The 25,871-nt window shown below is 41.9% G+C and overlaps 1 protein-coding gene across 5 annotated transcripts in view; it reads left to right on the top strand.

Annotated features, from left to right (window-relative positions):
• KIAA1109 (KIAA1109 ortholog) overlaps positions 1-25,871 on the top strand; it is a 222,166-nt gene that overhangs the window by 88,197 nt on the left and 108,098 nt on the right. For all 5 annotated transcript variants that reach the window (XM_043969747.1, XM_043969748.1, XM_043969749.1 and 2 more), the window contains exons 30-42: positions 3,383-3,453; positions 4,139-4,312; positions 5,706-5,826; positions 8,056-8,202; positions 8,555-8,679; positions 9,239-9,438; positions 13,895-14,092; positions 15,113-15,324; positions 17,359-17,510; positions 20,721-20,871; positions 21,073-21,225; positions 21,864-22,104; positions 22,832-22,980. In XM_043969747.1, coding sequence (XP_043825682.1) covers positions 3,383-3,453; positions 4,139-4,312; positions 5,706-5,826; positions 8,056-8,202; positions 8,555-8,679; positions 9,239-9,438; positions 13,895-14,092; positions 15,113-15,324; positions 17,359-17,510; positions 20,721-20,871; positions 21,073-21,225; positions 21,864-22,104; positions 22,832-22,980 — 2,094 coding nt within the window. The remainder of the gene's footprint in view (positions 1-3,382; positions 3,454-4,138; positions 4,313-5,705; positions 5,827-8,055; positions 8,203-8,554; positions 8,680-9,238; positions 9,439-13,894; positions 14,093-15,112; positions 15,325-17,358; positions 17,511-20,720; positions 20,872-21,072; positions 21,226-21,863; positions 22,105-22,831; positions 22,981-25,871) is intronic.

Below are 25,871 nucleotides of genomic sequence, written 5' to 3'. Positions count from 1 at the left end.
GTGTGTGAGGTCAGGTTTGAACTCCAGTCCTCCTGAATCTAGGGCTGATGTTTTATCCACTGTGCCAACTAGCTGCTCCCCTCCCCATAAGTTTATAACAAGGGACCCATCTGCTGGGAGCGTTCCTCACTTTGGCTTGACTTCATGAAGATTATAACACAGCACATAAGCTGGCCAGCTTGCTCTGCTGAAGTGGTATAGAATTAATTAGTACTGCTTTACCTCTGGTATGATAAAATTTACAGAAATGTATAAGTTCTTAGTAAATTTCAAATGAACTTTTTTTTTCAGGTTAAACATTTTTATTTCTATTTTTCAGTTCCAGTCTTTATCTCTCCTCCCCTCCCTCCCCCCCCCCCTTCCCAAAGCAGCAAACAGTCTGTCTGATACGGGTTGTACATATATGATCGTGCAAAACATCACCATATTTGTCATTTAGTGAAAGTGTAAAAAACAGCATGCTTCAGTCTGTTCCATCAATATCAGTTCTTTTCTTTTTCAAAGTCACTTTCCAGAGAGTTTATTTCAGGAAGGTTTTCCTGTAGATTACGGTAAGTTACAAACTAAATGATAAACACTATGAGTTATGAATTTATACACATTGAATTAGCCAAGGAAAGATTTGAAGCTCACCATGTTTTCAAGTTTAATCGGACCAGCATGCCATATTTCAGGTCTATTAACATTTCTTTTTTCTCAGTGCACCCATACGTGTAAATTGAGGACAAATACAGTTGGATGTCTTTAGCATCTTTTGAATTTTAAGAAGTATCTAAATGTACTTTCAGCATATTCTTGTGTGTGTGCATAGAATGACAAAATCGGAAGGTTGGAGGGACCTCCAGTCTAGCCCATCACCAAAGGGAATTACTTCTTTATTATAACTGAGAGGTCATTGTCATGCTGCCCCTGCTGGAGACTCTCCCAGGAGGGGAGCTCACCACACCTCAAGGCAGCTTATTCCACTTTTGGACAACACACATTGTGAGCAGGGTTTCTTATTTCAAACCTCAGTTCACTTCTTTGCCCCTTTTCCTCTCTGTTCCTGGCTCTGCCCCTTCGGGTCAACAGAACGGGTCTGATCTCTCCTCCACCAGAGCCCTTCATGTGTCTGAAGACAACTGGACCTGTCTCCTGGCTCCTCTTGTCTTCAGGCCCCATTTCTCCAGCTCCTCCAGGTGATCCTTCTGGGCCATGATCTCAAGGCCCTTGGCTGGTCCTGGCTGCCTTTTCACACACGCCGCAGTTTGTCAGTACCTTCTTAAACTCTGTCACCTAGGAACCATGCTGACTGCTGAGAATATAAGTACTAGTAGAAGGACAGTGCCTGTCCTCAGTGAGCTTCGCTCCTAATGAAGAAAGATAATATATAAAAGGGATCTGGACAGGGAGGAAGAGAGGACAAAGATGTCCCCAGTGGCATGGAGGCATGGTGAAGAGGTGAGTCAGCAGTGTAGTCTGGGGAGGGATGCAAACATCTTGGGCCTGGACCTCCTCTTTGACCTGGATATTTGGTTTAAAAAAACAAAAACAAAATGTAAGTTGGGTTAATGGCCAGTAAGGGCCAATTTAGAGTTGCCTCTCTTACTGTGCAACATCATACCTAATGATTTTAAAATGACTTGTATGTTTTTCTAAGCAGAATTCTAGTTTGATTGAGCAGTCTAGTTTGAATGAAATAGTTAAGAAATGGATCTTTTTTTTGTTTTTTGTTTTTTTTGCTTTTTTGGGTTTTTTTTTTTTTTTGTGGGGCAGTGAGGGTTAAGTGACTTGCCCAGGGTCACACAGCTAATCAGTGTCAAGTGTCTGAGGTCAGATTTGAACTTAGGTCCTCCTGACTCCAGGGCTGGTGCTTTATCCACTGAACTACCTAGTTGCCCTCTATTTTTTTTTTTTTTGCAGGGCAATGGGGGTTAAGTGACTTGCCTAGGGTCACACAGCTAGTAAGTGTCAAGTGTCTAAGGCCGGATTTGAACTCAGGCACTCCTGAATCCAGGGCCGGTGCTTTTATCCACTGTGCCACCTAGCCGCCCCCTCCTCTATTTTTGAAGATGTTTAAACAAAACAAACTCAAACACGATTATATTTGTTTCTTAGGTCTAAATTATAAAGGCATAAGAGGGAATCATATTTTCTTTTTGGTCCAGTTTTCTGATTTTACTTGTTTAGGAAATTCTAATAAGAAACCTTCTTCTGCCACTGGGGATCAACTACTTATTCTTTTGTTTGTTTGTTTGTTTTTGTTTTTGTTTTTGTTTGCAGGCAATGGGGGTTAAGTGACTCGCCCAGGGTCACACAGCTAGTAAGTGTCAAGTGTCTGAGACCAGATTTGAACTCAGGTCCTCCTGACTCCAGGGCCGGTGCTTTAACCACTGTGCCATGTAGCTGCCCCTCATCTCCTTATTCTTAAGATGTGCTGTGGTGGATAGAGCACCAGACCTGAAGTCAGGAAGACTCTTCTTCCTGAGATCAAATCCAGCCTCAGACACTTACTAGCCTATGACCCTTGGACAAGTCACTTAACTCTGTTTGCCTCAGTTTCTTCAGCTGTAAAATGACCTAGAGAAGGAAATGGCAAACCACTCCAGTGTCCTTGGCAAGAAAACCCCAAATGGGGTCACAAAGAGTCAGACACAACTGCTGAAATGACTCAACAATAACCCGGGGGTGGAGCAGGACTACAAAATTAAGTGACTTGTCTAGGGTCACACAGGTCCCATGAGTCTGAGGTGGGACTTAACCCTGGGTCTCCTTGAATGCCTGTCCTATTCTCTGTACAATCTGTTACACTGTTTCCCTCTGTGTAGACTGTAGAGCTCAAAGGAACCTTTCATATCATTTAGTCTGATTGGTGGTAGGAAGAAAATTGAGGAAATTTTAGGCTTATTGATTTGGCTGGTGTCATACAAGCAGTAGCTGGAGCCTGCTCACAAGAGCCAGCTGTCAGGCTTTCAGTGTGAGCATTTACATCTTGGACATGAGCAGGTTCTATAAATCAGAGCTCGATGGTGTTGTTTTCATGATTGTTTAGACCTAGCTTCAAATCCGAGCTCTTTTTTGCTTCCAATCCAGCATTCTAGGTTAAGATAATAAATAATATTAACCTAAGGAAAAACATGAAAAAGATGCATTTGCCAGAGAAAAATAATTTAAAGCATTTATGCAGAATGTGTATGATCTTTATGTTACCTGCTAAGACTTTTCCTTCATATCACCGTTCTGTAGCTGCAGTGGCCCTCAGAAGCAGTAGGGCCTGGCTGTCCCATTTTAGAGCATCTTTTTCTCCATTTATGTGAATCATAGATAATTAACTCATAAAGTCATAGAGACCTCAAGAAATGTTGTATGATAAACTTTTAAGGCTTGTTTTGTACTGTTCTAGGTCATCAAACAGGGCCTCACAGCCAATTCTTTACTAGACAGAGGCATGCAGCTCTCAGGCACAACCTCAAAGTGAGTAAAAATGGGCTAGCCTTCTTTTAACATTAAACTTGGTTTTATCCATAAAAATTGTCTTTCTGGATTCGATTATATTTACTTAAATAGGAGCACAGGAAAATGCAGAAGCAACAATGTTGGAATCTCCAATCCCTCCTCTTTACAGTGTTGCTTCAACCAAAGCTAAAAGCAATTGATAGAAGAATTGTTATTACACATGTTTGAAACAATAAGGTTAGCTAACAGTTCTCTAGCTCTTTAAAGTGTACAAAGTGTCCCATGTACATCATCATATTTGATGGTTTTAGTAGGACAGTTTGCTGTTGTGAATTTAGTATTTGGCAGTAGTAAAATAAGATGTTAACAGAATCTTGGAAGGACTCCTGTCTAATCTAGTTTTGTTTCTTATTTTGCATGTTCAATCTGCCAACCATCTGTGATTGACTTTGCAGCCTTTTAATTACATAGCCTATTCATGAAAGGCATCTGGTCGTTCTGTTCTCTACTTAATTGCTTATGATAACTAATTTATGTGAATTTTAGACTCATAGGTTCATGTACTTACATAGGGGGTCTTTCTGTAGTTTTTTAGAATCAGTAAAACATTTCTCTTTTAAGAATATATTGCTGTCTGAATGACTGTAGATCCTCTTTCAGAATTTGAAAAAAGTTAAATCCTTACTTGGTTTGATTTCCATAGTACCCCATATACACCCTTGGAAAAGAAAGTCATGGATAACACGGATGATGAAACGTTGACAGAGGAGTGGACCTTGGATCAGCCTGTCTCTCAGACCAGGACAACAGCCATTGTAGAAGTGAAGGGAACCGTAGACATTGTTTTGACTCCCTTGGTAGCTGAAGCTTTAGACAGGTATTGTTTTTTTAAGCGCATCTCTTCAGTAGTCAAATGATGTTTTTGTAAGTGAACATTTATAATAACCTCTTTGGATGATGTAGATAACAGAATCGTAGTATGCAAAGGAAATCCAAATTCCACAAATATTTACTAAGCAGCTACTCAGTGCAAGGGTTTGTGCTCAGAGCTACAGATGTAAAGTGGAAATCAAGCTCAATTCTTCCTCTCAGAAACCTTACCATCTAATAGGAGAGCTCTAATCTAGACACAGATGAGGAGGGTGCACAGCAAAATGTGATGAGGGCAAAGGAGAAAACTAAACAAAAGTTAGGAAAACTGAGGGATCAGAGGAAATGGTGGGGATATGTTCAGGTTGGCAACTACACTTATCCCTTCCACATCACAGGGTTAGTGTTTGTGGCGCCCCCACAATCTGGAAAATCTATTTAATATTTTTTGGCTCTCCCTTCATACCAGAGAAGTAGTCTGAATTTATTATTTTTCTTTTATGGGGTGTTTATAGTACCTTATTATAAAATTTGGGTTTTTCATGTCACCTGTAGCTTCTGCAAAACTCCCCGCAAATTCCCTATTTAATTTCTTATGCCAACCTGCGATATATTGAAGCCTTGATGGAGAAAGTCACGATGTGGGAGGGACAACTGTATTTTTTAGTTTCCACAAACTTTCAAAAATGAGATTGCAAAATGTGGTTCCCATGTTCCTCAGCTGATAAGTCTGTGATTGTGGGACAACATTTTTTCATTGTGTATTTACTGTTTACTCATTCTTGTGCTACACGCGGTGGTAGAGAAGACAATTTTATGTGATCTTTCTCCTCAGAGAGCTTATGGTCTTCCTGGGAGGTGTAGATAAGAAAATGAGGACATCATATAATTAACTATAAAATTGTGTGACAAATTGTTCAAACTAATGTGATTCATCAGAGATGGAGATGAGTGAGGGCTCTTATAGAAAGTCACTTGTTTTTGTTTTTTTGTGGGGCAGTGGGGGTTAAGTGACTTGCCCAGGGTCACACAGCTAGTAAGTGTCAAGTGTCTGAGGCTGGATTTGAACTCAGGTCCTCCTGAATCCAGGGCCAGTGCTCTATCCACTGCGCCACCTGGCTGCCCCCCAGAAAGTCACTTCTAAGGCTTCCATGCATAATAGTAATAATTGGGAGGGTAAGACCCTAGGGAAGTAGAAAGAAGATGACTTAACTTTTGGGGAAAGTGTGTGTGACTGAGAGTCTGGTCTGATTATCTGAGCCACAGTGTTCCAGAATCATTGCACATGTTCTCTTATGATTCTCCCTTAAATTGCCTTCGCTCACACAGATCACAGGGTGAATGAAGGAAACTTCGTGTCGGCCCTTCTTGGCTACACTTGTTTGTTTTCCTTCCTACAGATATATTGAGGCGATGGTGCACTGGGCCAGTACCCGCCACCCAGCATCAATTGTGGATCATCTTCATTCCAAGGTCCTGAGAGAAGCTGTACAGAATAGCAAGACAACCTTCTCTGAAAACGTAAGGTCATCTCCCCCAGGCCCAGAGCACACAGTGACGAGGCCTCTGCTGTGTGCTGGGCCCTGTGCGAAGCACTGGGGACACAGGGAAGGTGAAAGACAGTGCCTGCCCCCAAGGAGCTTACAGTCTAGTGGGGAAGACAACAGGAAACCAGCTGTGCAGAGACAGGGTGTAAAGAGCAGGTCACGGATAGCAGGGAGGCACGAGCTTTGAGGGGGATCAGGAAGGGCTTCCTGAAGACAGGGGGACTGTAGCTGGGCCTTGGAGAGACCCTGGGAGGCCAGGAGGTGAGCAGATGAGGAGGGAGAACAGCAGAGGCCTGGGGGACGGTCAGAGAAGGGGCCTGGAGCCGGGGTCACTTGATCAGGATGTTCCAGTTGCAGACACGGTAACATATCCAAACAGTCATATTGACATGATATTATTTAATTGGGTGTTTGTGGAACTTCCCTATGAATTGGTATAAAATTGTTTGACCTTGTACTCTTCATGAAAGAAGACATGCGTAGTTGGTGTTGAGGATTGATAGAGGCAACCAAGTTCATTTAATAACATGAAGCTTGGGGCAGCTAGGTGGTGCAGTGGTAACCCAGACAGTGTGAATGATTGAGTGCTGAATAAGCTTTTATTTGTTCTAGAAATGGGTGCTCTGATTAGGGGATGGATTCAAGTTTTATGACCTTAGGAAGGGGTGGGTCTGTTGGTTGGCGGTGCATTTGCAGTGACAACACCGTAACCTTCTGGGGTCTTTGTGTTTTGTACAGTAACTATAGGGTCATGATAGTGCATGAGAGGCAGGGTAGCAGAGGAGGGAGAGTGAGTGAGGGATTGAGCGGGTCAGGGGCAGGGGTGATGGAGACCGAGTGACCTGGTTTGGGAGCCCAGAGCACCTGTGTCTGCCCTTGGTGCTACAGGCAGTTCTCTAGGTTAGAAGTTTGAGAGAAGGCACCGACCTGCATTGGTAGAGAGTTACTTTATCTTGCACTTAGCACCTTCCCTGGTACATAGTAGGCACCTAAATGCAAATTAATTGACTGAAATTCCACTCCATCAGTGAAATCATGGATCCAGTTTCTGTCCCCATTCCTAACTGCAGTGCAGAGCTGTCCCCATGTCCAGAATGCTTTCCCACATTGTGTCTCGTAGAACCAAGCCTTTGTACCCTGTCCTGGTTCGGCTCAAGCATCACCTCCTTCAAGAGACCTTTATTTATTTATGTAACCCTGGGCAAGCCACTTAACTTTTCTGAGACTTCCTGCAACTCTCCAGATCCGTACCTTATGGAATGGTCTGGATATCATTTGGTGGGATTCCTGTACTGATAAAATGACAGTTTCTGAGTCTCAATTTTTGTAAAACAGGAACAATAATAGCACCTCCCTTAAAGTGCTTTTTTAAGGGTCAGGTGACTTAACACATGTAAAGTACTTCCCAAATCTTAAGAAACTGTGTATATGTTAGCCACAGTTGTTATCCATTAACATCATCTTGATTGTTTTGACCTTCGATCGTAAAGATGGAGGATGGAAAAATGAGTGAGAGATAATAAGCGGACCATTTATTATTGGAATACTGTGCTTTAATCATTGCAAGTGCACAGGGACATGCAATAATTTCAGTGAGTCATTCAATTATGGAGTTTTTATCAAAGGCTTATTGTTGTTGTTCAGTCATGTTTAGTTCTTCAAACTAAGGCAAATAGGGTTCAGTGGCTTGCCAAGGGTCACACAGGCAGTAGATGTTCGAGGCCAGACTTGAAGTCAGGTCTTCCTGACACCAGGCCCAGTGTTCTGTGCACTGCACTACCCAGCTGCCCATTAAATGCTTAGAACGTACCAAGTACTTTGTTTTATGTGTTTCAGGATCTGAATTATCAGAAGGACTCTTGGTCTTTATCCAGAGTTGTCTGTTTTCCTAGAGGTAGTCTGATTGTGATCCTATAAGCTGTTGTGTATCCATCCGTCCATCGGTCTGGCCTCCACGTCCATGCAGTTACATTGAGTCTCTTGCTCTTCAGATTACTTACTGACAAGCTGCACTTGAATGTTAAGGCTCCAGATCTGGGACACCAGGTAGACCAGGGAGCCTGAGCCTCAGAAGCCGAGTTACTTGGGTTTCCAGCTGAAGTGACCTTGCAGACCAGCTTAAAAAGAGGAGAGGTTGATAATCCTGAAAGCTGTTAACAGTGTGAATATGAGTAAAATAGTCATCACCATTTCTTCTTTTCAGCTGTCCTCCAAACAGGATATCAGAGGAACAAAAACTGAGCCCCCAACTACAGGACGTTCCAGCCAAGGACAAGCACAGACAAATCTTGGGCCCAAGCAGGATAATGTAACCATCAAAGGTCTTCAGGCCAATGTTAGCATACCCAAGGTAACCGTGTCATTGGTATTTGGGGGAGAATATTCTGAGGAAGTAGTTCAGTGTTTCATCAAAGACACAACAGGAATGTAAAGTGGAACTAACATGGCTCTGGCCATTATAATGACAGTGTCTAGCCAAATGCTCAAGGCCTCTAACTTTTTTAATTGGATTGGATGATTATTTTACTTTTGAAATTTGACATTTTCATACTTGTCATTCAGACACACAGACTTTATTAATCTTACACACTTTGAAGTTCAAGGATAAATGTGGGGTTTATGTCAGAAATTTAAAAATGTATAATTTTTTACTTAATTCAGCTGATGTTATTAAAATCTCTTTGGGGCACTTTATATTTTAGGTAAACTTATGTTTATTGCAAGCATCAGTAGAAGAATCTCCTACAGCTTCTGGGAGAAGTGTGACTCATGTTTCTCTTGTGGCACTGTGTTTTGATAGAATTGCTACACAAGTTCGTATGAATAGGTAAAAAGAATGGTTTTGTCTTTTTTGTTTTGTTTTGTTTTGGCGGAGCAATGAGAGTTAAGTGATTTGTCCAGGGTCACACAGCTAGTAAGTGTGAAATGGATGAGGCAGGATTTGAACTCAGGTCCTGAATCCAGGGCCAGTGCTTTATCCACTGTGCTACCTAGCTGCCCCTGTCTTTTTTTTTTTTTAAAGGAATGCTATTTTTATCCTGCAGTTTAATTCAATAAAATGAACTTTTAAAAAATTTAAAACGATATACTTTCTCATATCCCTGAAAAATGAAATTCATGTTTCATAGTAACTAGCATGTGAGGTTAAATTAGTTGTCAGGACAGCAAGGAGAGAAGTCAATTTTCTTTATGAACAAAATGGAAAAATTGGTTGATTATATTTGTAATAAAAGTTGTTTTTTTTAATTTAGAGTTGGTCACCATCAGCCTTAGTTTTAATATAAGACAGAAATGTGCCCGTAAGCATTTATTAACAATTGGATGAATTTATTTGAAATGCTGACTCCTGCCTTTACATTGATACTACTGTTTCTTCTCATGATAAGAGGGGTGGTTGAAGAGACAGCAAACAGTACAGAACCTGGCAGGACGTCTAACTTGGAGAGATATGTCCATGCCAGCAAAATGCAGCCTCAGTCATCTGGCTCTCTGCGATCAAATGCTGGGGCAGAAAAAGGCAAAGAAATCGCAGCCAAGTTAAACATCCACAGAGTCCACGGACAGCTTCGGGGCCTTGATACGACAGGTAGGATTATGCCACCACATTGGTTCTCTTTGACTTGAGCCACTCTGGCTTTGCAACCCTGGACCCGTCCAAGAACCTCTTGGTGTGCCAGGCCACTCTCCAAGACCGTAAGTTACGGGGCAGGGGCTGATCAGGCTCAGTAGAGAGAATGGCCCATTTAGGAGTTCCGCATTCTGAATGAAGTCTCAGGTTTGGTCAGAAGACAAGTGATTTTGTCTCCCCTGTGTAGAGTGACTACATGATTCAGCTCACAGGAGAGAGCCCCCTGTTGATATATTTAACTGTATGTTGCTCCTGTTCCAGGGAGATTCAAAAAGGACCAGAAATGAGACATCATTTCCTTCCCTCCTGAATGTCTCTTGATGTTGAGCATCTGCTCTCTAGAATAGGCAGGAGCATGAAGATGACCTTTATTTTTTCCATTCTCTCATGTTGAACACATTGGAGATAGAGACGAAGCATAGAAGGAGCCACAGTTTTATGAGGCAGAGCAGCAGCTGCAGGAGGAGCCGTAGGGGCCTTTCCCTGGGAAGTTAAGCACATCGGAGGGTTTGTAAAGGGTTCTGCCACCCCTTGCCAGGTAGCCTCACAGCCAGAAAGAGGCAGGGGCCGACCTTGGCTCTAAGCCCCGTATCCTCTGCTGTCAAACAGAACAACACTCGTTCAGCCTGATATCAGTTTTTTTCTGAAAACAAAGTGAGAATATGTGTGTATGGCCAATGAATGTAAGGTCTTGTTACTATCTTGTTTGGTGGAGCCAAGGACTGATTGTAGAATGTGGGAGGGGGAAGAGTGTCCAGTGAGGCTGGAAATACAAGTTGTGAAGGGCTTTCAAAGCCAACAGAGGAGTTCATATCTGATCCATGAGGTCATAGGAAACCGTTGGACTTGGGTGAAAAGGGTCAGATCTGCACTCAGGGAAAACTACCCTGGTGATGTGCAGCACTGTGTACCGCTGTGGTGACCGGCTTGAAGTGGGGAGAGCAATTAAGCTGTTACACTGATCCGGATGAGAGGTGATGAAGCCTGGCCTTAGGTGTGAGTGGAGAGAAGGGGAGGCACGGGGAAGGTGGTTGTGAAGGTAGAAACGACAGGAGTCGGCAGCTGATTGGATGTGTGCAGTGATGGGGAACGAGAGCTGAGCTTAATGCCAAGTTTACAAACCTAAGACAGGGAAAGCATGACGGTGTCTGACAGAAATCAGGAAGTTTGGAAGAAAGAGGCCTTGGGGGGAAGAAAATGAGCAGTTTTCAACATGTCGGATTTCACTTGTCTCCATGGTTTCCAGTTTGAAATGCCCAACAGGTCATTGGTCACCTAGGCTAAGGGGGGCAGAAAGAGAGCCTAGCTATGCGGAGTTGATGGTCAGAACCCACAGGAGCTGATGAGAGGACAGAATTTAACTTTTTTGGCAGCCTAGTAAAGTTTGTTGATTCCTTTTCAGAATTATGTATTTAAGTACATAAAATAAAAGCCAAGATTGCAAAGGAAAAACAGAGATATAAGACAGTCGATTGAGTGATTGGTAGTTTTGAGTGAAGATTTTTTAAATGAAAGGGTGGATTTAGGCATGTTTAAAGGCAGTAGAGAAGGAACTAGTTGATAAGGAGAAGCTGGAGATTTGAGGGTGGGGGGAGGATGATTGAGGATGCGGTCCTTTGGAGAAGAGAGAACAGGATGCAATGAAATGTCCCCAGAAAGAGTTTAGCCTTGGCCAGAAGAGCCTCTTCATCAGATACTTTGGGAAGGGGGAGGATGTGGGAGGTGTTGTCGAGGGGTTTTGAGATGAAGAATGGCCTGAGTTTTCTCCAAAACAATAGGTAAGGAACTCAGCTAAGGGAAAAGGAGGAGGGAGTATAGGGGTTTGGGGAAGGGAGAGAATGCTCAAGATGGTTTTTGTAGAGAGTAAAATATCAAGTCCGTTGGGGAGGAATTAAAGGACTTCCCTGCTGCCGTGAGGGCCCGGGGGAGATCAGATGACAGGGATCGGTCTTTTTCCAGTTAGCTCGGAGGGACTTCCCCCAGCGTCAGTGAGCAGCTCCTGAGGGAGAGGAGGAAGGCAGATGAGGGCATCATCCAGGGCCGGGGTTTGGCAAGAGAAAAGCAGAGGTAGGATGAGAGACGAGGGGTTCAGGAGCAGAGGGCGGCGTAGGACCAAAAGGGACTCAGGATCCCACTGCGCTTCCTGTCAGTTAACCATGAAAAGCATCTGAGCTAATAGAGCAGACGCTGCCGTGCCGGTGTCGAGTTCATGCATTCCTGAGTCCTTAGTTCCAGAGAGATCTGCTCAGTGACCCTCTTACCACAGCTGTCCAGCAAGACGTGAAACAGGGCCCCCGAGGTGTTTGCCCCTCCCGGAGCGTCCATTTGTGGAAGACGGTGCTGCTGTCAGGCAGCTGGAGCCTTCTTACGAGGCTGATCTCTTGGCCTCAGTCTGAGGGCACCAGCAGGACTGAACTCAGGTCTAAGAAGGAGGCTCAGAGTTCTCCTGAGCTCCCTGAAGAAGAGGTGGAACTGCCAGTCCTCTGTTCCTTCGTAGCGCTCAGGCAAGAAAAAACCAGTAAAGACCGGACCCTTTGTCACTGCCCATGAACAGCTTCCCTGCCGGCCCTTACCTGACTTCTCTTTCTCCTTATACACTGATCCCCTCCACACCCTCTGTAGTCCCGTCATATTGGTGGGCTCGCTGTCCCTTACACACAGCCGTCCGTTTCTGTCCCCCCATGCCTAGAACAATCTGTCCCCAATTCTTTCCTTTGGCGTCTTTTGCTTCCTTGAATACTTAGCTCAAACTCCACCTTCTTCAGGAGCCCTGTCCTGGATCTTCAGCTTCAGGTGCCTTGGGAAGATCCGTGCCTCCTACATTCTGTACTTAAGCTTCCTGGCTCTCTTCTGGTCCATTTGGGGGAGCTCCCCATGCTTTCCCTCTTGTGACTCCTCTCCTTGCCTCTGCTGATGCACGGCCCCTTTGCCAGAGTTTGCACTGGCTGCCAGGTATGACACCTCCCTGCCTCCACCAGCTCCTGGCCCATCTACCTGAAGGTTTCCTCGATCAGTTCTGGCCATCTTCTTGTGCAGCTCTGACCTTATTTCTGTTTTTCTTTTGTATTCTTTATCACTAATCTTTCCAGGATCCTTTTTTACATGTTTATTGGGATTGATGTGGGAGAACAGTCTTTCTCTATGACATTTTATATCACCATCTTAACTAGAACTCCTCTCAGAGCATTCTTGGTGTGTGTGGGGGGGGGGCAGTTGGGGTTAACTGACTTGCCCAGGGTCACACAGCTAGTGTTAAGTGTGAGGCTGGATTTGAACTCAGGTCCTCCTGAATCCAGGGCCGGTGCTCTATCCACTGTGCCACCTCGCTGCCCCTCAGACCATTCTTTTTAAAAAATAATTTTGTTTTTACATCACTTGAAATTTCCCCTGTACCAATCAATGCATCGAAGAAAAAAAAAGCAACATTCACATCTGTAGCCCCCACACCCTGCCTCTGCAAGAGAGAGAATTCTTCTCCTCTTTCTTCTCTGGGGCCGTGCATTTTGCAACATTCACTTCTGTCTGTCTTGTGGTCAGTTTTTCCATTTATGTTGCTGTAGTCACTGTATGTATTGTTTTCTGTTTCTGCTGACATCACTGCATCAGTTCATATGAGTGCTTCCACGCTTCTCTCTTCATCGTCATTATTTCTTACCACACAGTAGTATTCCATTACCTTCAGGTACCCCAATTGATTTAGCCTTTCCCTAGTTGATGGGCATCTCCTTCATATTCTAGATACATTCACTTAGTTCATGCAGCAGTTACTCTAATTTCATGTTATCCACATGAAGCGTTTTCTCTTTGATAATGGTTTCTATCCTTTGTGTGGGAGCTGTAGTACATATGTGGTTTGTTCTTCTTGCTTTTTTCTCTTTGGGTGCTATCAAAAGTGTTGCTGATTTTTAAAAAATTCTAAATGATATGTGCCTGCACTACCTTAAAAAAAGTCTTTTACATCAGGGTGCGTAGAGGCAGATAACTTTCCACGAGGGAGCTTTATTTATTTTTATCAGTTTACCAGGTGGTGATTTTCTGGTCTAGTCCAAGAACATTTTTTTTCTTTTTTCACACGTGCGGAGGCTGAGTGGCAAATGGATTTTGTTTGGCTTTGTTTTGTCTACATGGTGATGAGTAAATGGAATGTTCATGGTGGGTGTGTGCCCCTCCATCAGCGTTTGTTGTAGGTTTTTAGGAAAGTCTATCTTTCAGGGCTGAATTCAGTCAGGCAACAAAAGTAACCACGTATTATCTAAAGACTGTTTGAGAATTTCAGAGAGTCACGTGCTAATGAAACACATATTAATTAATTACTCTTTTTAAAATAGTGTCCGTCTGTCCATAGTTAAAATCCTTCCTGACAACTTAAAGCGCCCGTGAAGAACTGTTGCTATTTACTTTCTTTTGGAAATAGATAACGGGACGTGTGCCATCACTGCTATTCCTTTTGAGAAGTCCAAGGTTTTGTTCACTCTCGAAGAGCTGGATGAGTTTGCTTTTGTGGATGAAACTGATCACCGAGCCATTCCGGACGGGACGCGAGTCGGCCCTAGCCAAGAAAAGTGGGGCTGGATCATGTTTGAGTGCGGTCTGGAAAACCTGACAATAAAAGGTGAGCAGCACGTGGGGAGCTTGTGCTGGGGATTGTACATTGAAATTCAGGGTGTTTGCAGGAGATGTATCACTGCTCTCCTGAGGACGATCCCTTAGGAAGCAGTCACTGCATGTCACCATACCAGGCACGGAGGGGACAGACGGAAATGGAAAGGTTGCTGTCCTCAAGGCACTTAGATGGTTCTGTTTGTCGTGGGGTCAAAGAGGTGTCAGAGTGTCGGGAGCAGGAGCCACGAGAGGCTTTTCATGGAGAAAGTGTAGTTCGAGCCGAGAGTTTGAGGAGAAAAGGAAAAGATGGAGTGTTTGGGGTACAAAGACAAAGATCTCTACAGCAGGAGTTGTCAAACTGCAGTCCGAGGCCAGGCCCAGTAGCTCCCAGCTTTTTACTGCTAAGAATGCTTCTTAAATTTCTAAAGGAAGTTTTATTGTATTGCAGGCAGGACTTGGTGGATGAGTCCTGGTTTCCTTCCTTCCTATTAAGTGACTTGCCCAGGGTCACACAGCTAGTAAGTGTCAAGTGTCTGAGGCCAGATTTAAACTCAGGTCCTCCTGAATCCAGGGCCGGCGCTTTATACACTGTGTCACCTAGCTGCCCCTGAGTCATAGTTTTCTAACCTCTGATCTATAGTACACACAGAATTTATCTAAAAATAAAGCTGTTTCTTAAAGGGATCCAGGGATTCCAAAGGCAAAGATGAGGAGGGAGTATATTTCAGTCTGGGAGATGCCAGTGAGAAGGCCTGCAGAGTACCGGATATGGAGAAGGGGAGGGAGGGATGTGGGGGGGGAGAAGCAAAATTTAATCTTCATGCAGGTTTTAGTTATATATTTTTGAGAATATATGCTCTGATTTCCTCAGATAGCATCAATTTCTACAGATTTCTTATGCAAACATGTCTTTTTGGTAGAGAAAATGATAAACAATTCCCTTTATTCAGGAATTTATACATATACTTAAGAGAATAGCATTCAAACATTTTTTGTTTCTGGTTTAATAAATGAACATTTGTCTTTATAGGAGGAAGACAGTCTGGTGCTCTTTTATATAATACTATGGGGATTATGGGTAAATCTAATGCCACAGAGAGGGGTGGACTGCTGACTTCCAATAATTCTTCTGACTCTCCAACTGGCAGTGGTTATAATACAGATGTATCTGATGATAATCTTCCTTGTGATCGAATAAGCCCTTCCTCAGACATAAATGGAAATTCCATTTCAGATGAACAGGTTGGTGATTCAACAGATTTTTGGAGCACATTTGCTTGGTTTTCATTAAAAGTCTATTGTATTTGATGAAATTGTTGACATCAGTGTTTTTTGAAAAATATTCATTTGTCAGTTTCATGGGTGATGGACTGTGTCTTTTCAGTCTTTGAATTTCCCACATCTTGAATGCAGTAAGCATTAGGGTGAGGGTGAGTGTTGGATTTCATGAAAGTCTAGTCCTGAATGATGTCATTTAAGTCCTGAATCTTGTTTTAGTCAAATTTTAGGTAATGAGGTTTGAGTAGGGCAGTCTGGTAACATAAACTACAGCTTGTGCATCTTTTTTTTTCCCTGTATAGAATTAATTTTTTAAAATATACATTGAATCCACAAAAACAAATAAACGTATATAAAATAAGGAATAGAGTTGTACGAGCAACCTTTAACATGTCATGATAAACATTTTAACAAAACAATGCCAAACAATCAGATAATCCATAAGCATTTTTTAAAAATGTAAGCCTTTTGTGGGCAGCTAGGTGGTGCAGTGGATAGAGCACTGGCCCTGGATTCAGGAGGACCTGAGTTCAAATCCGGCCTCAGACACTTAACACTTACTAGCTGTGTGACCCTGGGCAAGTCACTTAACCCCCATTGCCTCACCAAAAAAAAAAAAAAAAGGAAAGCCTTTTAAAACAATTCTAATTTAAAATTTTTATTAATATCCTTTGTTTTTACCTTATCTATAGTTCCCAACATATTCTTCCTGGCCCCTAGAGAACAATTCCTTATAACAAAGAACAGAAAAGGAGGGGGGAAAACACAATTCAGCAAAACCAACATATAGAAAAATTCTGATTGTGTGTGCTGCTCAATGCCACAGTCCTCAATTTGTACAAAGGAGGAGGAGGTGGGTGGAAGGAGGCATCTTCTTTCTCTTCCTTGTGGCCAAGAGTGGTCATTATTATTTGACAGCTTTGAGTTTCATTGTTATTATCATTTATATTATTGTAATTGTGTATGTTGTTCTCTTAGTTCTTTTGATTTCATTTTGCACAAATATATATAAATCCTTCTATGTTCCTTTGTATTCATATTTATTTCTCCTTGTAGCCAATAATATTTAGTTACATTTATGTACCACAATTAATTTAGCCATTCCCCAATTGATGAGCATCTACTTTTGAAGAAACATTTATTGGTAAATGAACAAACAAACAAATGCATTTTCTCGATGTCCCCTTCTGAGTCCTTCCCAATTATGCCACCTTTGGCATTCTGAGAGAGAGAGAGAGCAAGTGTGTGTATGCATGCACATACACACATACATAAACAGATGTGAATTTAGTATTATACATCATTGTTGCAGTGGTTTCATCTATTTGATTGATAAAAAAAATTCTAGATGTTACTCCTTTCCTTCCAGTCTTAAAAATGATTTAAAAAATATTAACGTAAATGCTCCGGTTATTTCATTTCGTAATGTTTTTGAGAAATAGGTTTTTTCCAACCCTCTTTTATTCATTGTGTTAAATATCTGGGTTCTCTATTCTGTTCTATAATTATACATGTGACTTTGGGTAAATTATTTCACCCCTTTGGGAACTGCTTTCTTCAAAATCAGAAGGTTATTATAAAGGTCAGCAGTTGCAGGATCATATATTGAAGAAAATATCTCTTTTACTACTATTTTTTGGAGAATTTAAATACCCATATCAACAAAGTATCACTGTTGGAGGCTAGGGAACTTTGAGCCACAAATGAGGACTTTGAGAAATCTGAGTCATAGATACTGTTTTATTGTCTCAGTTAAGAAAGAACGCTTTGCTGGGAAGTCAGGAGACCTGTGTTTTGGTCCTCATGCCACAGTTTACTAATGTGCAACTTGGGATTCCTTTAACTTCCCTGGGCTTCATTTGGCTCATTGGTAAAATATGCATGAAATTCATGCCCCAGCTCCCTGAGATTTCTCAAGGTGTTAGGATTTGTCAGGGGCTGCAGAGTTTAACAGTCATTACTCTCTGTTGGTTTGTGTCTTTTTATGTGTGTATGTAGGATGAAGGAGTTGAATCAGATGATTTGAAAAAAGATCTCCCTCTGATGCCTCCCCCACCAGATTCCTGCAGCATGAAGTTGACTATCAAAGAAATCTGGTTTAGTTTTGCTGCTCCAACCAATGTGAGGTCACCCGCACACACCTTTTCTAGGTGAGATGCTAACAATTAATTCCTTTTGCTGTCTGAGTTCTATTTCATACTTTATAGAATACTTCTTCAATTTTACATATTTCTTGAAAAGTGTGTTCCTGTGATAATCTGATCAGCCCTTCATCATGTGAAGGTGACCTTGGATTCTAGAAGGCTGTGTGTACCAGCCAGGTCTCATCCAGTATGAAAGGCTGAATTCAGGCCATGGACCTAGGAACAAATTGTCTGTCCAAAGATCTCCTTGGCAAAGGTCAAAAAGGCCAATCATCCTGTTGGCCTCAGAAGAATGGAATAGTTTTGGGTTTTGTCTACCACCACAAGTCTTAAATGCTGTCTGTAAAGTTATTGGTCTCTACCAGGGATACCACTGTCTACCAAAGTATGGGGGAAGAAGTGTTAGAACTTGTATCAATACTGTTTTTCTGAAAGAAATAAGAAAGAAATGGAGCTTTCTTTGGTTTTTTTTTGAGGGGCAATGGGGGTTAAGTAACTTGCTCAGGGTTACACAGCCAGTAAGTGTCAAGTGTCTGAGGCTGGATTTGAACTCAGGAACTCCTGACTCCAGGGCCGGTGCTCTATCCACTGTGCCACCTAGCCGCCCCTGAAATGGAGCTTTCTTAATATTTAATATATGGATTGACAGTGGTTCTCTCATTTGGTCTGAAGTTAAATAATCAGGGTCTACTGAGGGACCAAAGGGTTATATTATCAAAGACTTTTAAAACTCCAGAACAGGAAAAAGACCTCAGGAAGTATCTAATTCAACCCCCTCATTTTAGAACATTTTTATAATTATTAATTTTTATTGAGGAAAAATATTTAATAGACATATGTGTTATAAATAAAAAGACATATGTTGGGATGCATGTCCAAAAATGGTTACTGATGGGAGTACACGTTTGGAACCATTTGGAGATCATGGTGCTAAAGCATTGAGAAGGTTTGGATCTGCATCAATTGAATGCCTACGCTGATGTGACAGAGCCTTGATAGGTGCTTAACTATGAATCCAAGAGAATTTTATGTCAGGAAAGGCACCAGGGTTCCTAGAATTTTTTAACCATTGGATCTCAGTTTGTCCATTAATGAAATGAATATCAAACTGCCTTCCTGACTGAAGTATTGAGGGTTAGCGAATTAATGATTCCACCTGTATTATTTCATGTGGAACATAAGAAGTTTGTACTTTATGTGAAAAGTGCTTTGAGAGATCCATTAACATCTGTATTGCTACAAATTTTCTTTTAAACTTTTATGTAGGGGGGCAGTTAGATGGCACAGTGGATAAAGCACTGGCCCTGGATTCAGGCGGACCTGAGGTCAAATGCAGCCGTAGACATCTGACACTTACTAGTTGTGTGACTCTGGGCAAGCCACTTAACCCTTGTTTTCCTGCAGAAAAATCCAAAAAACAAGAACAAAACAAAAACCTTTATGTGCTTTAAAAAGTTGAATTCATCTTTCACAGATAATACTAACTGAAACATGTGATTATCCAAAATTATTACTTTTAAAGTTTATTCTGTCTGGTGAAAATGAGATCATAAAGTAAAAAGAATGTATTTTTTAGATATCTAGGAAAAATCACCTTTGCCATTAATGCCTGGAGATTTGCTGAATTACATCTATACTTAGCTGTTATAGTTTGTTTTTAAATAATGGACTCTGCATTTTTTAAACATTGTACGAATGTTCTCTTAGTCTGAGTGTATATCAATCAACTGGCATTGCTTAAGTGCCTATTCTGTGCCAGGCATGGTGCAGGGAGCTGGGAATACAAACATAGAACTGAAACAGACCCTGTCCTCAGGCAGCTTACAGTCTAAGGGTGAAAACCAACATATACATTTATAGGGAGGTAGAAAATAGACACGAGTTATTTGGGAGATTAGGGTGCTAGGGACTGGGGAGGAGAAAAGATAGGAAAGATTTCATGTAGAAGATGACCCAGAAAATGACTCCTTTTGTTTGTTTGTTTGGTATCACAAACATTTCTCCCAGAATTCCTCGCCTTCTCATCCATTTTCCATTTAACAGCTTTCCAATGTAACAAAAAAGATTTTTTTTTTTGGTGGGGCAATAGGGGTTAAGTGACTTGCCCAGGGTCACACAGCTAGTAAGTGTCAAGTATCTGAGGCTATTCACTGTGTTTTGGCAAAACATTTATTTTTCTCATGTTCTTCTTTCTATCTGTATGAGTCTTTGTGTTTATGAGTTATATGGGTTATAGGCCTTCCGTTAGCTTTCTTACAGTCACTCCCTCAGTGATCTCATCATCTCCCATGGGTGTAACTATTATCCCTTTACAGGTAACTCCCCAATCTGTCCATCCTGTCCTGCTCTCTCTCCTCATCTCAGCTGCCTCTGAGAAGGTTCTACGTGGGCCCGGGCACCTCAGACTCAACATGTCTTAAACAGAGCACCTTCTCTCTGCCCTCTTGCACACTTCTCAGTGTTGAGGGCACTGCTCATCCTCCCTGCTTTCTGACATCAGAATCATCAGTGTATCTGTCTCCCTTCTCCCTTACATTCCCACGTCTGCTTAGTTGCCGGTCTCTTGATTCTGCCTTTGAAACATCTCTTGTATCCATATCCTTTCTTTCCACCCCCATGGCTGCCAGTCTTGCCCCTAGACTACTGCAGTAGCCCCTGATTGGCTTTCCTGCTTCTTTTCTTCCATCTGCTCTATCCTACCCTCTCCTCCTCAGCTATTTTTTAGAAGGCATAGCCTTGACTGTGTCACTCCTATGGAATAAAATACAAATTCCTCAACCCAGACTTGAAGGCCGTTCAGTCTGCCTGCAGCCTATGTTTCTGGCCTTGTTTTCACGGCTTCCCTTCATCTGTTCTCTGGTCTTAATTTCACATTTGCCTTATGAAGAAAATGTCTGTTAAGACATTTTGTAAACTGCGTGGCAGGCAGCCAGCTCACTCCTGTCTGGTTTTAGATTGTGTAAGTAGAAGGCTGCCGTTCATCAATAAGGACACATCATTGAAATGCAAATATGAATGTTGAAAACTGTCTTTACATGTAACTGGAAAATAATAAAACACTTTTAGGATTAAAAAAAAAGAAAACCCCCAATGGGGTCCAAAAAGAGTTTGACTAGAGTAAACAACAAACAAAAATAAATCAAGCTCAATAGTCTTTTAAAAAAAAAAGAAATGCAAACACAGTTATTGATGATAAATAATGCTTCTTGTAACTAGGCAGCTGAACCTTCTGAGCACGGCTACGCCTGCTGTGGGTGCTTGGCTCGTTCCCATTGATCAACTCAAATCATCTTTAAACAAATTAGAAACTGAAGGAACCTTGAGAATCTGTGCCGTGATGGGATGTATAATGACAGAAGCCTTGGAGGTATGGACCTACTGTGCTGTTGATGTATTGTTTCTAACAGTGAGAAATGCAAAGACCATTTTATTTGTGTGAGTCTTTCGCTTACATTTTCCCAGCAACATATTAGCCCACGTGATATTCAATTACCAGTAAATTCTTACACGTAGGAAGATCTTTTATCATGTCTGTGGGCCCTTTTCTAATATTTGCTCTTTGTTCCAGAATAAAAGTATGCACTTTCCTCTAAGAAGCAAATACAACAGACTCACTAAACTTGCTCGTTTTCTCCAAGAAAACCCTTCATGTTTACTTTGCAATATCCTACACCACTACCTCCACCAGGCAAATTATTCCATCATTGATGATGCAACAATGGTGAGTCCCTACAACCAAGAATTAGCTTTCTACCTGGAGAAACCCTCTTGAGCACCAAAACCCAACATTCCCCTCAAGTTTGGCATCCATATTTTAAATTTCAAAATTGTGCATGCAGAAGATTCTTTAATGAATACAACTATTAGTTTAAAAGATACTGCATTTCCATATTCTGTCTAATCCAGGGGACAGGAAGGGAACTGGGGTAGACGTCCCAAGCCTTAGTATTAAATTTTGCTGCAGATGTTTGTAATCATCCAGAAAATTTGCCCATTCTACTTGTCCACAGAATACGTTGGGTATAGAATCTGTCATTTTTCTACCTTTGGAAATGTCACATTTTCTTAACATGTTAAAAAGAAAGCTAGGTGACCTCTAAGTTCTCTTCCATCTCTAAAGTTGTGATGATGGTGGTTACTTGATTTTTGTATGATGTAATACTTCCATTTTCTATCTTATTCATTACTTGAATTTCCCACACAATTCTGAACAGTTCTGGGGAAGGAATAGAAAGGCTGCTTTTACACACTCATTTACCCCTACCCCTTCCATCATTTACACTCCATGTGTGTACATTTAAGAAGCGAGGCATTTGGTTTGTTTTGGGGAGGCTGTTTTAAACTATCTTACTGTTACAGAGTGATGGACTGCCTGCCTTAGTAACTTTAAAAAAAGGTCTGGTGGCACTTGCAAGGCAATGGATGAAATTCATTGTGGTCACACCAGCTTTTAAAGGTGTCAGCTTACACAGGCCAGCTCAGGCCTCGAAGCCTCAGGCTGTGGTGCGCCATGACCACGAGGATGGATTGGGACTGGACAGTGGTGGCGGTCTTCAGAGCGACACCAGTGCCGATGGTGCTGAGTTTGAATTCGATGCAGGTAATTTTGTCTTCTGAGTTTTTGCCTCGTGAAGAGCAAGGTTTTATCTTACAACAGCATTGGATGCTAGAGGTCCCCAGCCTTTTTCTTTGGTGGATCTGGTGTTTTTTTTCTAAAAAACTTAGTATTACAGCAGAGGTGGACTAGTGACATAAACACCGATGGCATTGAGTTAGAGTTGTTGGCAGCAGCCCACATGCTATTTATACAGTCGTTTTGATTAATTTTTACTCATGATTTGACTTTGCTGAGTAATTAGAAATAAATTAGAAAAGAGAAGCTAAATAACTATCCTAATAAATGTGAATAGCAGAGTAAAGATGAACATCTTAATTAAGTATTAATTGCTCAGTGTACTACTTCATCTTTTCCCCTTTGGGAAAGCTTTAAAAGTTATTATTTATCTACCCTTAAAAACATATCCTGATGCTTATGAAAATAGGCTTCTTGGAAATCAGTACAGGTTTCTTAGGTTCATATGATTTGTGTATGGATTCAAAAATTTGAATAAAAGATATTTTTCCCCTTCCTGATATTGAGGGAAGACACAGTTATATTAGTGGGGAATGAAATAGTGATTTTGAAAAGGAAAGTTAGCATTTAACACAGATCATAACACGTAAATCTGCATAGAGTTGTCCTAATCCATACTTGTACTTGGCATTTGTGGTCAAAGACATTATCAATTCATCTATAGTTAATTCATTGATTTTTTAAAATATTTCAGCTACTGTCAGTGAACACACAATGCTTCTAGAGGGAACAGCCAACCGGCCTCCACAAGGGGGTGTTTCTTCTGGACCTGTAAGTGGAGCTGAGATCATGAGGAAATTATCAAAGACACATACCCACAGTGACTCTGCTTTGAAAATCAAGGTGTGTTACAGCTGTTTGAGCTGTTTTGTTTTGCTTTTTCTTCACCATGTGCATTTCAGAGAAGAAGATTGTGATTTTAAAAATCAGTTTCTTGTTAGTCTATTTTGTGAAACCAAATAATTTTCAGTTTTGAATTTCATGTCCTGAGAAATTATAAGTGTGCTCCTTTGAATAGTCATAAGCATTAACAAATAGCAGCGCTTAGTGCTCAAGGCTGGACAACAAGTGCCCAATGACCACTCACGGTTTCGTTTGCACTTTTAAGACTGCACCGGATTGCCACAGGAATCATTGATAAAACTTGACAAAATAATGGTAATGTCCATTGGAACAATGTTTTGGTGTTTCACTCTTCATCAGTTGATGGAATTCTTTCCACGATTCTCTGTATTCATATTTCTTTTTACATCACAGTTACATTCATGTACCACAGTTTATTGAGTCATTCCCCAGCTGTTTGGCATCTGTTTGGTTTTGAGCTCTTTGTTACTAATGAAAGCATTGCTATATGTATTTTTTGGTATATATGGAACCATTTTTGTCTTTGACCTCATGTACATATATGGGTTTTTTTGTTTGTTTGTTTGTTTTTTTAAGTGAGGCAATTGGGGTTAAGTGACTTGCCCAGGGTCACACAGCTAGCAAGTGTTAAGTGTCTGAGGCTGGATTTGAACTCAGGTCCTCCTGACTCCAGGGCCGGTGCTCTATCCACTGTGCCACCTAGCTGCCCCAAAAATGTATTGACATATTTTGTTTTTACAACACCATCTTTTCCAAATATATTCCTCCTCCATCCTCTCCCTTTTTTTTTTTTTTTTTTTTTTTTTTTTTTGCGGGGCAATGGGGGTTAAGTGACTTGCCCAGGGTCACACAGCTAGTAAGTGTCAAGTGTCCGAGGCCGGATTTGAACTCAGGTCCTCCTGACTCCAGGGCCGGTGCTCAATCCACTATAGCGCCCCCTAGCGGCCCCCTACGTATATGTTTAAGAGTGGCATCTCTGGGTCAAAGGGTGTGGTTGTTTAGTCACTCTCTTCCTTTCCAGAATAGTTGGACTAATGTACAGTGCCACTGACAGCCTTTGTCTGCTCATGTTTCCACAAGCCTGCGACAGTGACCATCACTGTCTTTTGTCAAAGTTTTCATCTCCATTTCTTTTGGTGCACTCTCGTGTGGTTGCTAATAGTTCATGATTCTTTTTCTGAGAATTGTCCACTTATATACTTTGACCATTTATCTATTGGGAAGTGAAATCTCTACTTTTCATTAAGTAGCCTGAGAGGATCCTGGGAGTAGGGAAGAGCTGTAAGCTTGGATTGCCTCTATGAATAGGAATCTGCTCATTCCGCATATAATTTACCTGACTCCCTGTGGGCTACCCAAAGTAACTTTGTCGGTGTCCTTTGACATCACTAGGGGAAGCCTCTTGGAACATCTATGAATAACAGCCAAAATCTGGAATCTGACTTTCCAGTGGGGATCATGAATATGTTTTTTCCTTATTCTCTGTGTCGCCTTTATTCAGTGTTTTGGTTTTATAAAGGAATGAATGATACACTGAATGAAAAAGTAGTTATTAAGCCCTCAGTGTGTGACAAGCATCATAGATACAAATAGAAAAGCAAACTAGCACCTGCTGCCCGTGTGCTCCCCTGGGGGAGGCAGCACCGAAGGAGAGTTTCAGCTGCAAGTGCGATGGAAGGTCCCGGTGCTCCTCAGGCTGCAGCAGAACTTCTCCTCTGGGGCCGTTTTCATTCCCAAAGCCCTGTTGGTATCTGATGTTGAAGCCTTTGGTGTTTCCTGAGGGCTTGAGCCTCCAGGAGGCTCCTTCCATTGCTGAGGCTGCAGTACCTCCAGACACAGTTGCCAGGGCCCATCTCTGCAAGTGTCTTTTCTCCATGAATACTGACTGATGGCCAGGGTGCAGGCAGGACCAGGGATCTGCTGGGTGCTGCTTATTCCTGGGCTCTTGGGCTTATTTTGGTTGGTGCCAGTTGTCCTTGGTGGTGGTGCAGAAGGCAGGCCCCTTCTCCACTGGCATTTGCTGTTGTTGGTATCATGCAGTGTTTAGATTCATTTCTTCAGTATGTTTAAAACAGCTTCTTTCTTCAAGTTTTAGTAGGGACAAAGTTGATAGGACAGACTTTCCTGATTTTGCTTCCTTAGGTTAAGGCATGCAAGTTCTCGTGGTAGTGACAAAATGAAAAGATTCAGAGCCCTATAGCCATGACAATGTATGTGCCCCTTGGCAAATGGCTTAGCATCTTTGAACTCCCCATGTGTGCTCTCGAAGAAGTCAGTATAAACCATGCAACTGGACAGTTGTTGGTTCTGTAATTTCTGATCATTATTAGTAGTGTTGTTATTAGTGGATAGAGGGCTAGGCCCAGAACCAGGAAGATCTGAGTTTGAAATTTGGTGCAGACACTTACCCGTTGTATGACCCTGGGCACATGATTGATAAGTGTATTTGAATGATAAAGCTTTTCTTAAGTGCCAACCTCTCTGCCCAGCATGAAGCCTCTCTTGACTCTAATAATAGCACCTTCTTCACCTTCTTGTAAGGATAAATGAGATAATATTTATAAGAGCACTTTGGAAACTGTAAAGTGCTCTATCAGTGTTAGCTATTAGCTGTTAATGTGCAAATTTTAGCTGACAAAGTGTCATGATTATGAGCCACTAATGTCACCAGCTAGAGTGACCAGCATTAAGCCAGCTCCTCCATTACCCAGCAGGCAGTAGCGGGTAGGTGTTACTGAGACAGATGAGGGTTAAGAGGCGTCCAGGGAGATGGGGCCATCCAAGGACCCTGCTCGTCCTTGGATGCAAATGAGGAGGAAGGGTTCTGGGTGTGAGGGAGAGAATTTAGAAATGGAAATGGGGAACTGAGG

The sequence above is a fragment of the Dromiciops gliroides genome, chromosome 6 (genome assembly GCF_019393635.1).
Source record: "Dromiciops gliroides isolate mDroGli1 chromosome 6, mDroGli1.pri, whole genome shotgun sequence".
NCBI classification, from domain to species: domain Eukaryota; kingdom Metazoa; phylum Chordata; class Mammalia; order Microbiotheria; family Microbiotheriidae; genus Dromiciops; species Dromiciops gliroides.
The sequence above is the reverse complement of the archived record's forward strand: the minus strand, read 5'-3'. Positions and strand labels throughout refer to the sequence as shown.